The following is a 15,640-nucleotide window of genomic DNA, read 5'->3' as shown; positions in this document are numbered from 1 at the left end:
TATATCCACAGGTGCAACAGCTTAAGCATTCCTTAAAGAAATTTTAAAAGTTGCATTTAAAGTTGCTTTCTTTCCACCTCTCCCTTCTTCCTCCCATTATCCACAGTAACCCCCACAAACTGCAGCATATTTATAATACTATAGTGTTTGCAAGTGAAGAGAAGTTTGCTGGTGTTCTTACCCAGTTCTAAAAAATGTTTCTGTGAAAGTATTCCCCCCCCCCCTTATATAGCCAATGGCAATGGGCTTTTTTTGGTATTTGTTATTGGGTTTTGAAGTCAATATTCTGTATGCAGCTGGAAGAAGCAATATGTGAAACAAGGATACAAGTACAACCTTGTTGCTATTTACTGGACTGCTGGCTGAAGAGGAGGAGTTTGTACATCACTGGCTAGTAAATGTGGGCCAAGACCAATCTATTTCAGTCAAAGCTAGATTTTCTTTGCAAATTGAATCGATCTGGAATTTGAGAAATACGAGGCTGGGTTTGGTTTCTTCGTATCTCACCACCAGACTCCTTGATAGGAGGCGAAACTGAATTGCATTAAAAGGACATTGGGACTTTTGCTGGTGTTTGAAACGTTCTCTGGTTGTTTTGCGCGAGAGACTGATTCATTTCACTATTGATGTCTTGCAGGATTTACTAAAAGGACTTTGATACGATCCTTGGTTTAATTTTTTGAGGCTGGTCATCACGGAAGCCTTGTGCTTGTATCTCCCTTCCCAACTGGGGATTGGCAACCCCATAAACCAGGAGTGGCCAAACTATGGCTTGGGAGCCACATGTGGCTCTTGAAGCCCTCACTACCCTACTGGCCAGCTTGGAGAAGGCATTTCTCTCTTTAAATCACTTCTTCCAGCAGAGCCAGTGGCTTGGAGAATGCATTTAAAGTTGCTTTCTTTCCACCTCTCCCTCCCTCTCCCATCTATTTGCCTGCCTGCCTGCCTCCCTCCCTGTTTTGTGGCTCTCAAACATCCGATGTTCATGTCTTGCGGCTCTCAAACATCTGACATTTATTCTATGGGGCTCTTATGTTAAGCAAGTTTGGCTACCCCTGCTATAAGCTATTCCCTTCTGTACCTGAATAGGGCTCTGTGGCTTGGACAGTTTCACGCTCCTAAAATGGGCCTCTGAGCCAAGTCATGAAGTTATGGGTTCAGATTCTCAATCCTCAGACAGCTGTACAGAAATAGGGGAATATCATTCATGCTTAAATGGCTAAAAGGCTCAGGTTTTCTCCCCCTGCTGAAGTGAATGAATTAGCCTTGTGGTAAATAAAGTAGGGCATAATCAGACTTGCAAATTTAATAGGAGGGCAGGGACCACTGATCGGGGTGGAGGCTGCTGTGATGCATTTGGGCTGAGTGGCATCCTGACAAAATATTAGTTTTCTTTCTGTTGATGGCCATCGTAACGAACCAGAGACAATGAGTTATAATCACACATTGGATTTTGCCTTTCATCAATTGTTTTCTTAGCCTTGCTGTTTAGGTTGGGGTGATTTATACCAAGGGTTATGCATAGCGGGTGATTGTGCATAAACGCAGTGTATAGAATTTGCAGCTGGTGGCAAAATTCTGTCTCCTGAAAGTCTTCGATGTCTATTTTCCCTAATTTTTAAAGCCGCTCTCTAGTTGGCAAGTTCTCAGATGAACTGAAACGGGACTCACTGCTAAGCTCACTGTGCAAAGGGACTATAGCGCTGGGTTGCAAAAAAACTGGAGATTTTGGGGGTGCAGTCTGGGGAGGGGTGGGACCTCACTGGAGTTCAGGACAGGAGCTCTGGAACTCTCTCCCTGTCTTATCACCATGCGATCCCCTACTGCTGGCTTTTTGGCACCAAGGAAAGACTGAACCAACCAGGATCAAAGACTGGCTCCGCCTTCATTTCCACCCCTTACCCAACAGTCTGGTTTCTCTTTTACTTGCAGACCCTTTTACCCCGAAATGGTTCTGTTCAGTACTCGGGAAAATGAAATCAATTGGTTTCGATCTAGATTCATTGACAAACTGCAGTGAAACTTACATATTTCACTTGATCTGCAGGAGAATACTGGATATTGACTCCCAATTAACAATTGCTGAAGCAAGGGGTACATGCTCAGCCCACTTCTTGGACATTCTCCCTTCCCAAATTTGCATGGCTCAGAACTTCTCAAATCTAATAAGCCCACATCAATGCCGAGCTTTTATGTTGGCCAGACTCAACATATTTCTGTTGTCTGTGGTCTCTGGTAGATATAAGGGTATCCTTTACGAACAGAGACAGTGAAGATGTGGTAGAGAACCTGACTATACGGCACATTCTACTAGACTGCCCATTACTTTCCCAGCACCCATAGCGCCTGATCAAACCTCTCCTCTTAACCCCCAACTCGGTGACAAGCAAAAAGATAGAGTTTTTATTGACTGACAAATGTCCCTCAATTACTGAGCAGGTTGCAGAATTTCTGGCCCTAGCAGTGAATGAGAAAGAAATTAACAATGGAGTCAGGTAGGGGAATGCCTTGCTCCACTCTTCTTAGCTAAGTTTTGTATGCAACCTTGTATTCCCATGCTGGTTGGGGTTGCAAATCACTGTGGTTTGTATGTCCCTTTTTGAAATTCCTTTGGACCTTGTTTTTCTTTTCTGTTATGCCAATAAAGGTTATGTCTGTCTGTCAACCAACCAGGATGGAGAGGGGGGGGGGAATCAATTTTGAAAGGCCTTCCAGAAATGTTGCTTAACAATATGTGGTCTGTGATTTTAAGATCCCCCCCTCTTCAATATTGATTTTCAAGGGTGTTTTAAATGGTTGTAAGCCACTTGGAACATTATTAAATGGAAAGATGGTCTCTGCATTGTCTAAATAAAGATGAAGAATGCCCAGTGGTTGCAATGCTTTGAGGTGTTAGATAAAGGCTAAAATTAGATATAAACAGCTGGTATTCAAAATATTCTTGAATTCTGTGAATTCATTCCTAATTAATACCTTGTTGACAGATTTTGAGGGGAGAGGAAAATGGTTCCCATCATTTATCCTCCGGGTTGCCAGCTCCAGGTTGGGAACTTCCAGGGGATTTGGGGGTGGAGCCTGTGGGAGGGCGGAGCTTTGGAAGGAGAGAGACCTCAGCAGGTACAGTGCATAGAAAGCTGTCATTTTCCCCAGAGGGACAGATTTCTGTCATCCGGAGAGGAGTCCATTCTGAAAGATCTCCAGGCCCCACTTGGAGGCTTAACTGACACATGTATTGAAAACAAAGTTTTAAACCACAGCATTTTTCACACATTAGTTTGGAATTATTTTACGGTCCATTTTCCGTCCACTTTCCAAATGAACCCTTCCTCAGGCAGCTCACCAAGGGATACGATTGGCCACCAATACAATCGGTGGAGCCGTGCTTGATCCTTTGGAGACAGACAGAGCAGTGCCAGATTAAGATTGTATCCCTTGGTGGATGGAAGCAGCAGTCCAGTTGCAGCCGCACCAGTTTGGGAACTGCGATCACACCTGCATTGAAAAAAACATTGTATATTGTAAAATGGACTGTAACATAATTCCAGATTAATATGTGAAAAAAATACTGTGGTTTAAAACTTTGTTTTCAAGGTATGTCTTAGTTAAAGCTCTCACGGAGTGTTCTAAGTCATATACCTTACTCATACCTGTGAGCTGTCTGGTTTCACCCCCCCCCCCCGGAGGTTGGCAACTGACCCCTGTCCAGTCAATTAAATATCTGAGCAGGCCAGACAGCCAGAGGGGGTGGTGGTGGCGTTGCTATCTGGGAGAGCAGAGCTGCCCACAGCCGTTTTCTCAGAGGTGTCGTGTGCCTCCGCTCTGGTAGATTAATGCCAAGTATTCTGAGGTCAACAACCTTAGCAGAGTCAACTTCTATTTATAATTGAGGGGAGGAGGCCGGAGAGCTCCAATAAAAGTATCTAGTAAGATACTGTCAAATGTCTTTAGACAGGCTGGGCTAGGTGGCTTCCATATTTGTGGTGACTTCCCTCCTCCCCATTGGCTCAGCCGTGCATGATCAAAATAACCACGTACACATTTCTTCTTCTCATAACTGCATTTATTATATTGCACAAAGAGAACATGCTGTTGAAAACAAAAACCCAATAGCCCTATCTTTTAAACTGGACTGGCATTTTAGGAAGGGACCGCAGAGGCTGAGAAGACCAGCTGCCAGACAGATAAGCCTGAACTCAATGGATAAATAGTTCAGTTTAGGAGGAGGAAGAGAAGATTGGATTTATACCCCGCCCTTCGCTTGGAGTCTCAGAACATCTTACAATCTCCTTCCCTTCCTCTTCCCACAGCAGACATCCTGTGAGGTAGGTGGGGCTGAGAGAGTTCTGAGAGAACTGCTCTTGAGAGGAACAGCTCTGAGAGAACTGTGACTGACCCAAGATCACCCAGCAGCTGGGTGGGGGCATCAAACCCAGTTCTTCCAGATTAGAGTCCTCACTCTTAACCACTACACCATAAGAACATAAGAGAAGCCACGTTGGATCAGGCCAATGGCCCATCCAGTCCAACACTCTGTGTCACATAAGAACATAAGAGAAGCCATGTTGGATCAGGCCAATGGCCCATCCAGTCCAACACTCTGTGTCACATAAGAACATAAGAGAAGCCATGTTGGATCAGGCCAATGGCCCATCCAGTCCAACACTCTGTGTCACATAAGAACATAAGAGAAGCCATGTTGGATCAGGCCAATGGCCCATCCAGTCCAACACTCTGTGTCACATAAGAACATAAGAGAAGCCATGTTGGATCAGGCCAATGGCCCATCCAGTCCAACACTCTGTGTCACACAGTGGCCAAAAAAATCCAAGTGCCATCAGGAGGTCCACCAATGGGGCCAGAACACCAGAAGCCCTCCAAACCACCAAGGCTTTGTGGTCTCTCATCCAATTGCTTACCAGGGTTGACCATGCTTAAGATTTGATAAGACAGGGGTAACCTGGGCCATCCAGATTAGGGTAAAATGTTCCTCGCTCTATTTAAATATGAAACCTACTTCTACAGTTGGTATAGCCAGTTTCTTCCAGGCCTTCAGCTTCTCGAATGACTTAATACCACCTTCAGTTCAATATATTTGACAGCAGAGTCTGTCCCATATCAAGGTTTGTAGCAGATAACTGCTTAAACAATACTTGAAATGCTCCAATACAGCTAGAAAAATGCAATGGAAAAGCCATGACCCTCACAAACATCACATACGCACTTGTAATATATGGAAGGACAGTTAGATGTCCACCCTAGCCTAGGAGGCCTTTGTCAGTTTGCAATGTGGTTTTGTGATTGCATGTAACTGCACAATACCTTGCACCCATTCTCTCTTTCTCAACAGCCAAAGGCACACACACATTCTTGAACGGTGTCCTTCCCCTTCCACTGAAATCCTTCCCCATCAGAAACACAAAGATCTTTCTCCCTAGACTTAGGTGCAGATAGTTTAAAAAAAAAAAAATTCTGAAAAGTTGGAATGTTTCTGAACATTCCTCACCACAACAGCCACCAAGTGTCTTGCTAGGAAGGGATCCTTCCAGTCAAAGTGAAACTAGAAGTCTCACAGCCAACAGTTTTTAAAAAGGTCTGAAGCTGGCATTAACTTCAGGGCTGTTATCTTCGACTAGATCAACTTAATTGTATATATGTGTTATGTGGGAAGTAAGAGCCCCATGGCGCAGAGTGTTAAAGCTGCAGTACTGCAGTCCTAAGCTCTGCTCACGACCCGAGTTCAATGCCCGGCGGAAGCTGGGTTTTCAGGTAGCTGGCTCGAGGTTGACTCAGCCTTCTATCCTTCCGAGGTCGGTTAAATGAGTCCCCAGCTTGCTGGGGGGAAAGTGTAAATGACTGGGGAAGGCGATGGCAAACCATCTTGTAAAAAGTCTGCCATGAAAACATTGTGAAAGCAACGTCACCCCAGAGTCGGAAACGACTGGTGCTTGCACAGGGGACCTTGCCTTTTCTATGTGGGAAAGGTCATTTTAAACTCCACACTATCCTTCTGCACATCTGTACGCTTTGTATTTTAATTAAAGATCTATATCTCTGCGGCCATATAGTGAAGGTCCCAATGCTCCAACTGCTTGGACTTCACACAGATTTTTATAGCCAAACTCGCTTAATAAAAGAACGATATAGAATAAACGTCAGATGTTTGAGAACTGCAAGGCAGGCAGGCGGGCAAATGGATGAGGGGAGGAAGAGGTGAAAAGAAAGCAAATTTAAATGCATTCTCCAAACCACCGGCAAGCTTGGAGAAGTGATTTAGAGACAAATGCCTTCTCAAAGCTGGCCTATGGAGCGGTGGGACTTTGAGAGCCACACAATATGTATGGAAAAGCTATACGTGGTTCCCAAGCTGTAGTTTAGCCACCTTTGATATAGAAGCTTCCAGGAGATAGCGACAGGTGCTTTGAGAAGCCCTATGTACCCCATTCCATTCCACTCAGAGAACAGGAGGATTCTTGTACTTGTGGGGGCCTTTTCATCCAGTCTTGCATTAGGGGATGTCTCTGTCCACCCAGCACTCACCTTTTCAGAAGGGTTGCGCAGGATCCAGCCCACGGCACGGTGATAACCAGGCAGTAAATTCGGACATGGCTCCAAAGAAATTCTGGCAAGCGCTTAAACACTTCTCAGCCCACAAGGTACCAGCTGCTATTTTGAGAAAGAATCAAAGAGCTACCATTTGAAGCATCTCAATGCATGCCACAAGGGGAGCTGAGGATCCCACACCTCTGTAGAAAAGGACTATGCACACAAATGGAATTTCTTTTTAAAAGAAAAAGATTGGTTCCAGAGTCCTTATTGCTAGGGAAGTCTAAAACAATACAGGCTTGTTTCTGCAAATGGCCTTGAGATCTACGGGTGGCAGGAAGAGAAGGAGAAGTTATTGGATTTATACTGCACCCTTCACCATGAATCTCAGTCTCCAAGTGGCCTACAATCTCCTTTACCTCCCCCCTCCCCAACAGACGCCCTGTGAGTTGGGTGGGGCTGAGAGAGCTCTCTCAGAAGCTGCCTTTTCAAGGACTCTGGGAGAGCTATGGCTGTCCCAAGGCCACTCCAGCAGCTGCAAATGGAGGAGTGAGGAATCAAACCCGGTTCTCCCAGATCATAGTCTGTGCATTTAACCACTACACCAAACTGGCTCTCAATTTGGGGAGAGTGGGGAGGACAGAACGGCCACACTTGGCCCGTTCCTTCCCATTCTCTTGGGGATTCAAGTCGCTCTCTTCTCTGGCTGGCAAAACCGTGCACTTCACTGATTTGCATGATCCCCCCCACCCCGTCACATTCCCCCCACCCTCGAAAGCCTTCAGTTTCTGATCTGAGGACTTGGGACTCCCCCCACCCCGCCCAGCGCTAAGTCATACAAATGCTTAAGTTGTCAAGCACTTCTTAGTCCGCATGCTCAACTTTTCTCAGCAAGCCCTGTACCATCCACAGGGGGTGGTGGAGGGGGGAAGAGGCTGTGGTTCAGCAGAAGAGCACCTATTTGCATTCACAGAAGGCTCTGGATTCCTGCTGCGCCATTTCCGGTCCCTCCTTGAGACTTGACAGCATGGAGACCTGGTGGAGCAGAGGTCAGACTCGCACACGAGATAGCTCGACTTTGCAGATGGAAAAGAGACAAGAATCCAGGAGCACCTTAAAGACTAGCAACATTTGGGGCAGGGCAGAAGCTTGCAGGAGTCACTGTGCTCACTTCTTTAGATACAGCTGGAACAGGGATGGTCAAGCTTGCTTAACGCAAGAGCCACAGAGGATAAACATCAGATGTTTGAGAGCCGCAAAACATTAACGTCAGATGTTTCGAGAGCCGCAAGACAGGAAGGAGGGCAAGCAGGCAGGGCAAATAGATGAGGAGGGAGAGGTGGAAAGAAAGCAACTGTATGAACATAAGAGAAGCCACGTTGGATCAGGCCAATGGCCCATCCATTCCAACACTCTGTGTCACACAGTGGCCAAAAAAATCAGGTGCCATCAGGAGGTCCATCAGTGGGGCCAGGACACTAGAAGCCCCCCCAGCACCAAGAACACAGAGCATCACTGCCCCAGACAGAGTTCCAACAATACGCTGTGGCTAATAGCCACTGATGGACCTCTGCTCCATATGTTCATCCAATCCCCTCTTGAAGCTGTCTATACTTGTAGCCGCCGCCACCTCCTGTGGCAGTGAATTCCATGTGTTAATCGCCCTTGGGGTGAAGGAGGACTTCCTTTTATCTGTTCTAACCCAACTGCTCAGCAATTTCATTAAGTGCCCATGAGTTCTTGTATTGTGAGAAAGGGAGAAAAGTACTTCTTTCTCTACCTTCTCTATCCCGTGCATAATCTTGTAAGCCTCTATCGTGTAAACCTCTACACCTGAGCAAGAATATGAGTCCACCTGTTCGTATATCTTGGTGAGTCGGAGGGATTTCCAATGCCGAAATACAATAGCAAGTGAATGATAATGCAGATGGAGAACTGAGGCTCAGGCACTTGCCTGGGGGGGTCTTTCTTAAACCATGACCAAGTCCAGTTGTGGGGTCACAGAGACCTCCCTCTCCAGCATGAGGGCACAGCAGCCCCTGCTATTCTGCCACGTGGGGGTAATGCTCAGCCTCAGTTGGCAATCTATAAAGACAGGAAAGCGAGGCTTCTTTGGAGCCGTGAAGAACATGACTCAAGCCCGGTTTTCAAGGAGGTGCTTCAGACTCGCAGGATGGTGTGGGTGCGTAGTGGTCTGCACAACCACCAACTGCAGATTTCAGGCGTGGACAGGAGGGCGGCGAGCTTTTCATGATCTGGATTCTTTACTGCTTGGGGACTTTTTCCAGGTCCCCCAAATTCAGACACATTTTATCCACTGCTCCTCCAGTTCCACTCACCCATCCGGAGGCAGCAGGAATGGGAAGGAGGAAGAGACAGGAGGCTGGTTGCATCGAACAAGTGTTGTTGGGCAGGCACAGACTCTTATCTGGGAGAACCGGGTTTGATTCCTCACTCCTCCACTGGCAGCAGCTGAAGTGGCCTTGGGTCAGCCAGAGCCGTCCTTGAAAAGGCAGCTTCTGAGAGAGCTCTCTCAGCCCCACCTACCTCACAGGGCGTCTGTTGTGTGGGGAGAAGATATGAGAGATTGTAAGCCGCTCGGAGTCTGATTCAGAGAGAAGGGCGAGGTATAAATCTGCAGTCTTCTTCTTCGTCACTTTAAAAAGCCATTGTTTTCTATGGGGATGATCTGCCCTCCAAGCCACATGTGGCTCTTTCACACATAGTGACGTCAGCTGGTGGCTTGGGAGAATGCATGTAAAGTTACTTCCATGCCAGCAGCTCACAAAGTAGAAATTTTTGCTCACGAGACTCCACAATTTGGTTGGAAGCAGCAGAAAAGAAGAAGAGATTGGATTTATATCCTGCCCTCCACTCCGAAGAGTCTCAGAGCGGCTCACAACCTCCTTTACCTTCCTCCCCCCCACAACAGACACCATGTGAGGTGGGTGGGGCTGGAGAGGGCTCTCACAGCAGCTGCCCTTTCAAGGACAACCTCTGCCAGAGCTATGGCTGACCCAAGGCCATTCCAGCAGGTGCCAGTGGAGGAGTGGGGAATCAAACCCGGTTCTCCCGGATAAGAGTCCGCACACTTAACCACTACACCAAACTGGCTCTCCTGAAAAGAGCAAGAGTCCAGAGGCACCTTAAAGTCACAAAATCCAGGGCAAGGCAGGAGCTTTCACGAGTCACTGCTCACTTCTTCCGATACTTTGGATCTGAAGAAGTGAGCAGCGACTCCCGAAAGCCCCCCCCCCTCTGCCACAAATTGTCTTTAAGGTGCCGCTGGTCTTTTCTGCTGCTACAGGCAGGCTAACACGGCCACCCATCTGGATCTCTCTCGACGGCTGGAAGGTGTACGAGGCAACCACCTTGTCGCAATTGAACAGGGCTTTGGTCTGGGCGGGGCCTGGAGGGATGACCTGCGGGAGACCCCAGCTTGGCATGTTCCTCACCACCATTTGAAAGCTGCTAGCCAAACCAATATCACCGGCCTATGGGAAATGAAAAAGATGACGACTGCAGATGTATACCCCGCCCTTCTCTCTGAATCAGAGACTCAGAGCGGCTTACAGTCTCCCATATCTTCTCCCCCCCGTTTAAGGCCTTTCCCAGATCTCTTTTTTTAGCTCTTCCTGGTGTCTCTCTTGCATGGAGAACCATAATTTGGTGACCTTGGGAGTAGTCACACGCACTCAGTCTCATCTATCTCACAGGGTGGCTTGTAAGGATAAGAAGGAGGTGAGGAAAATGAAAGCGAAAGCCTCAGTGGGGAGAAAGGCAGGGCACAACAGAGCTAAAATAAAACCCCTGGGCCTTGGTCAAAGTGACCTTCCTGGGCATTTGTGGGATATGCCTCTGTTACCAAAGGGTGGCTTCCTTCTGCACACTCTGTTGGGTTGCACAAAGATCCCTGGAAGAGGCCCCGCTCAGGATGCCCCCTTGTAGAAGACGATGACTGCAGATTTATACTCCGCCCTTCTCTCTGAATCAGAGACTCAGAGCGGCTTACAATCTCCTATATCTCCTTCCCCCACAACAGACAACCTGTGAAGTGGGTGGGGCTGAGAGAGCTCTGACAGAAGCTGCCCTTTCAAGGACAACTCTTACGAGCGCTATGGCCGACCCCATTCCAGCAGCTGCCAGTGGAGGAGTGGGGAATCAAACTTGGTTCTCCCAGATAAGAGTCTACGCACTTAACCACTACACCAAACTGGCTCTCCAGTTTGTCTGCTGAAGTGAGGCCTGGAGGGAGGGAGGGAGGGAGGGAGGGAGGGAGGGAGAGAGATCATGGGCCTTGCCTGCACTAGAACCACTGCTATAGGGAGGCAAACCCTGGGGAGTTTGAGAGCTATGGCTAACTCAAGGCCATTCCAGCAGGTGCAAGTGGAGGAGTGGGGAATCAAACCTGGTTCTCCCAGATGAGAGTCCGCGCACTTAACCACTACACCAAACCGGCTTTCCTCCTCGGCCACCTGATCCCATGTTTCTAATAAACACCCACACAAATAAAAGAAAGGTTGACAGCACTGGAGCAGAGAAAATACTTTTATTTAAAGAGTAGGAGCGACCTCTCCATTAAAAAAAATAAGCCGTTTTTACAAAAGGAGCCAGAAAACACAGGCTCAGCATCTGTTGCTTCACTGCAATCTAGACCGCTGCTCTGTGCACAGTCCATCCGGCAACGGGGTGCAATGCCTCGGCTTCTCCTCAGCTTCTCCAGCCGCTGAACCCAGAGGTTGATCTGAAAGATGCAAGCCACGCACAAGGGTGAAGACCATGGCATTCCCCCCCTCTACCGTCAGCTCCACTACCGGACGCCCCCTTCCACATCAGCCACGGCTGGAAGCTTTTCTGAAGAGAGCCTTTGGAAGGCATCTCTGGTGAACCTCAGGAGCCTTGGAGTGGACAGATGTTTGGGGCTTTCTAAAAAGACGTGGTGAGGGTGTAGGGTTGCCAATCCCCAGGTGGGGGCAGGAGATCCCCCAGTTTGGAAGCCCTCCCCCCGCTTCAGGGTCATCAGAAAGCAGAGGGTGGGGGAGGGAAATGTCTGCTGGGCGCTCCATTATTCCCTACGGAGACCGATTCCCAAAGGGATAATGGAAAATTGACCTGTGGGTATCTGGGGAGGGGCTGTTTTTTGAGGTAGGAGCACCACTTTCGCAGCATAGCATCCGATGCCTCTCCTCAAAAAATCCCCCAAGTTTCAAAAAGACTGGACTAGAGAGTCCAATTTTATGAGCCCCAAAAGAAGGTGCCACTATCCTTCATTAAGATCCTATAGTTTTGCTACTATCCTTCATTATGTCTGAACGGAAGAAGCCGTTTAAAAGGCGTGCTTAAATGCGATGGCCGGAACTCCCTTTGGAGTTCGATCGTGCTTGTCACGCCCTTGCTCCTGGCTCCACCCCGAGTCTCCAGATATTTCTTGAGGTGGACCTGGCGACCCTATGAGGGTGGAGGGAAGGCGGAGCTTCTTAGGAAGCGGGGAGCAGCCCAGTGTCTCAGGGCCACAGCCCAGAGTTCAGAAGGGACAGAACTGGGCTGGGCAGAGCAGAGGGGCAATTTCTCTAGGCCATAAGCAAGTGGATACATGGGGCAGGGGGCTCCTCCTCCTTTAGGGCTAGAGGCTGCAGGAAGCCTGAACAATTCAGCCAGACCTCTGCCTGGGATGCTCGCGGTCGTCACTCAGCATACAACGGGCAGCCTCCCCTTTGTGCCCTCCCCTTGCAGTTGCCTCCAAACACAGGCGCACCCGTCTCTCACCTTTAGGATAGCCAGGGCTTTTTTTTTGTAATTACCACAGAAGAAGGGGTTTCAGCGTGAACACAAGCAAAAAATCAACACCGCTACGAACAGTCCAGCTGAAAAACAATACAATTGCTTCCATTCTATTCTCATTTTAGACCAGTATAAACGACGTCGTCGTACCTTCCCTCAAAAAAAAATTACAATTTACAATACATGCAAATCATTTGCTTCCGCAATTTTCAACAGAGGGATGAGTAGTCTTCAACAATTCCTCCCTTCAGTTAATAAAGTTCATAATAAAGTCCGTGAAAAATTCTGAATTTCTTTCAAGCAGAAAGGACCAGGAAATCCTTACAGCCTTCATAAGACGTCCCTTCTAGATTTCAAGACGTTTCAATACTGATCTTCTTCAGTTATCAGGCTGTCAAACTGGAACCAGTTTCCAATGACTATTAACACAAACTCAAGGTTCATAGCTTACGGTTTATTTGCTGAAGGAAGGAATTACTGGAAGACTACTCATCCCTCTATTGAAAATTGTGGAAGCAAATGATTTGCATGTATTGTAAACGGCAATATTTTTGGAGGGGAGGTCTGACGGCGTTGCTTACGCTGGTTCTGCAAGGCCTGCAAGACGGTTCTCTCCCGACTAGCTTTTAGCTGATGCGGAGCCTGCGTCGTAGAAAACTGGAGAAATGCCGCCGCCATGAAATATGTAACATCTAGTGAGATTAGCACCAAACCAATTTTGATTGTTTTAAACTGTAGGATCTGTATTTTATAATGTGTATTGTTTTAATTGTTATTGTGATTTTATATACTGTGAGCCACCCTAAGTCTGCCTCGGCGGGGAGGGTGGGATATAAATCAAATCAATCAATCAATCAATCAATAAAATTTTAATTGAATGGAAGCAATTGTATTGTTTTTCAGCGGTACTGTTTGTCAGCAGTATTGATTTTTTGCCAGGGCTTTTTTTTGTAGCAGGAACTCCTTTGCATATTAGGCCACAAACTCTTGATGTAGCCAATCCTCCAAGAGCTCACAGGGCTCTTCTTACAGGGTTACTGTACGCTCCAGGAGGACTGGCTACAACAGAGGGGTGTGGCCTAATATGCAAAGGAATTCCTGATACAAAAATGCCCTGAGGATAGCCCTTGTCCTTCGGAGATGGGCAGGGCGAGCTGAAAGGTCACCACCACCACATCCCTTGCACCTCAGATATAGAAAACAGGATCCCCTCTGTCCCCAGGGAATGGCTTCTGATGCAACATTTGTGCTTTACTGTTACATTTCCACCTGTCGACATAGCCCCTTCTCCACCCGTCCCTTGATGCTCTGAAACTCCATTCAGAGAAGACGGGCATAAACGGGAAAGCGGAAGTGTTGCTCAGGGATCGGCTCAAGAGGAGAGGTGCAGGCAAAGAGCGGCCGCGGAGATCCTAAGCTCCTCGTTAATGCCATTAAAGGAGAAACGAGAGAAAGAGAGAGAGAGCAAAGCTGGAATCTCGTCTCACCGAGTCGAAACTCAGCCGGGATTACTGATTTTTAATACCTTTCGCCCCCAAAGGAGCTTCCTTTCGCCCGCAAAGAAAGACACGAGGCAGTGATAGGGACTTACGCGTTCGATGATCCAAAGCCAAAGCCTGCAAAAGGGCAACAAAGTTGCAAAGTTATGAGGATTACTGGCCACGTTAAAAGGTGCACAGAAAGCGCACGTTAAAAGAGGTGTGAGGGTGCCTCAAAACCACGCACCTCCAATTCAGTGACTCTGCCCCCAAAAGCACTGCCTGTTCCCAGAGCCTCCTTTGCTTATAACTCAACTCACATATATACACTGACCAGTGTTCCCTCTAAGCTAAGTTAGTGTGAGCTAGATCACAAGTTTTTTAGCCTCCGGCTCGCACATTTTTGTCTTAGCTCACAAAAAATGGGCCCAGAGCAAGCTAATTTATGCAGTAGCACAAAACTTTAATGTCAGTAGCTCACAAAGTAGAATTTTTCTCACAAGACTCCACAACTTAGAGCAGGGGTGTCAAACACGCAGTTTGGAGGCTGAATCAGGCACTTTGGAGGCTCCTATCAGATCCCCAAGCAACTGGCTGTCATCTGCTTCCTCCTCCCTCTCTCTTGCTTCCTTTTGCATTACAGCTTGCTTTGCAAGGCTTGCTCAATTGCACAGGAGCTACAGAACAAAACCTCTATTTTCTCCACTGGCTGAAGCTCCTCCCTTGTGGAGGAATAGCTTGCTTTGCCAGGCTCTCTCAATTGCACAGCAGAGCTACTGAGCCAAAGGTCTCTTCCTTCTATTGACTGAGGCTCCTCCTCCACCCAGTCCCTGGGGAAGGAAGGAAAGAGCCGAGCTTCCTTTGCCCAGTTCCCTGGATCCCATGGGAGAAATACAAAGAAAGCACTTTTAAGACCAATGAGTGCTAATCTTTTAAGCATGTTTTGAGTTTTTAAAAAATATATATTTGTGTTTGTCTGTGTTCTTTATAAAATTTAAATCTCTGCTACCTAATTTTAAAGAGGTACACACATGGCCCGGCCCAACCAGACATGGCCCAGCCCAACAAGCTCTCTTTTACATCAGATCCAGCCTTCATAACAAATGAGTTCAACACCCCTGACTTAGAGGGAGTCTTGATACATAAGAACATAAGAGAAGCCATGTTGGATCAGGCCAACGGCCCATCCAGTCCAACACTCTGTGTCACATAAGAACATAAGAGAAGCCATGTTGGATCAGGCCAATGGCCCATCCAGTCCAACACTCTGTGTCACATAAGAACATAAGAGAAGCCATGTTGGATCAGGCCAACGGCCCATCCAGTCCAACTCTCTGTGTCACATAAGAACATAAGAGAAGCCATGTTGGATCAGGCCAATGGCCCATCCAGTCCAACACTCTGTGTCACATAAGAACATAAGAGAAGCCATGTTGGATCAGGCCAATGGCCCATCCAGTCCAACACTCTGTGTCACATAAGAACATAAGAGAAGCCATGTTGGATCAGGCCAATGGCCCATCTAGTCCAACACTCTGTGTCGCATAAGAACATAAGAGAAGCCATGATGGATCAGGCCAATGGCCCATCCAGTCCAACACTCTGTGTCACATAAGAACATAAGAGAAGCCATGATGGATCAGGCCAATGGACCATCCAGTCCAACACTCTGTGTCACATAAGAGAAGCCATGTTGGATCAGGCCAATGGCCCATCCAGTCCAACACTCTGTGTCACATAAGAACATAAGAGAAGCCATGTTGGATCAGGCCAATGGCCCATCCAGTCCAACACTCTGTGTCACATAAGAACATAAGAGAAGCCATGTTGGATCAGGC

The 15,640-nt window shown here is 47.5% G+C and overlaps 1 protein-coding gene across 1 annotated transcript in view; it reads right to left on the bottom strand.

Moving 5' to 3' along the window:
* Positions 1-11,075: 11,075 nt before the first annotated feature.
* NUP214 (nucleoporin 214) overlaps positions 11,076-15,640 on the bottom strand; it is a 120,247-nt gene continuing 115,682 nt past the window's right edge. Inside the window, exons 36-37 of the mRNA XM_060250637.1 lie at positions 13,916-13,940; positions 11,076-11,287 (exon numbers count right to left, since the gene is read on the bottom strand). Of these exons, the coding sequence (XP_060106620.1) occupies positions 11,254-11,287; positions 13,916-13,940 (59 nt within the window). The 3' untranslated portion in view covers positions 11,076-11,253. The remainder of the gene's footprint in view (positions 11,288-13,915; positions 13,941-15,640) is intronic.

The sequence above is a fragment of the Heteronotia binoei genome, chromosome 12 (assembly GCF_032191835.1).
Source record: "Heteronotia binoei isolate CCM8104 ecotype False Entrance Well chromosome 12, APGP_CSIRO_Hbin_v1, whole genome shotgun sequence".
NCBI lineage: Eukaryota > Metazoa > Chordata > Lepidosauria > Squamata > Gekkonidae > Heteronotia > Heteronotia binoei.
The sequence above is the reverse complement of the archived record's forward strand: the minus strand, read 5'-3'. Positions and strand labels throughout refer to the sequence as shown.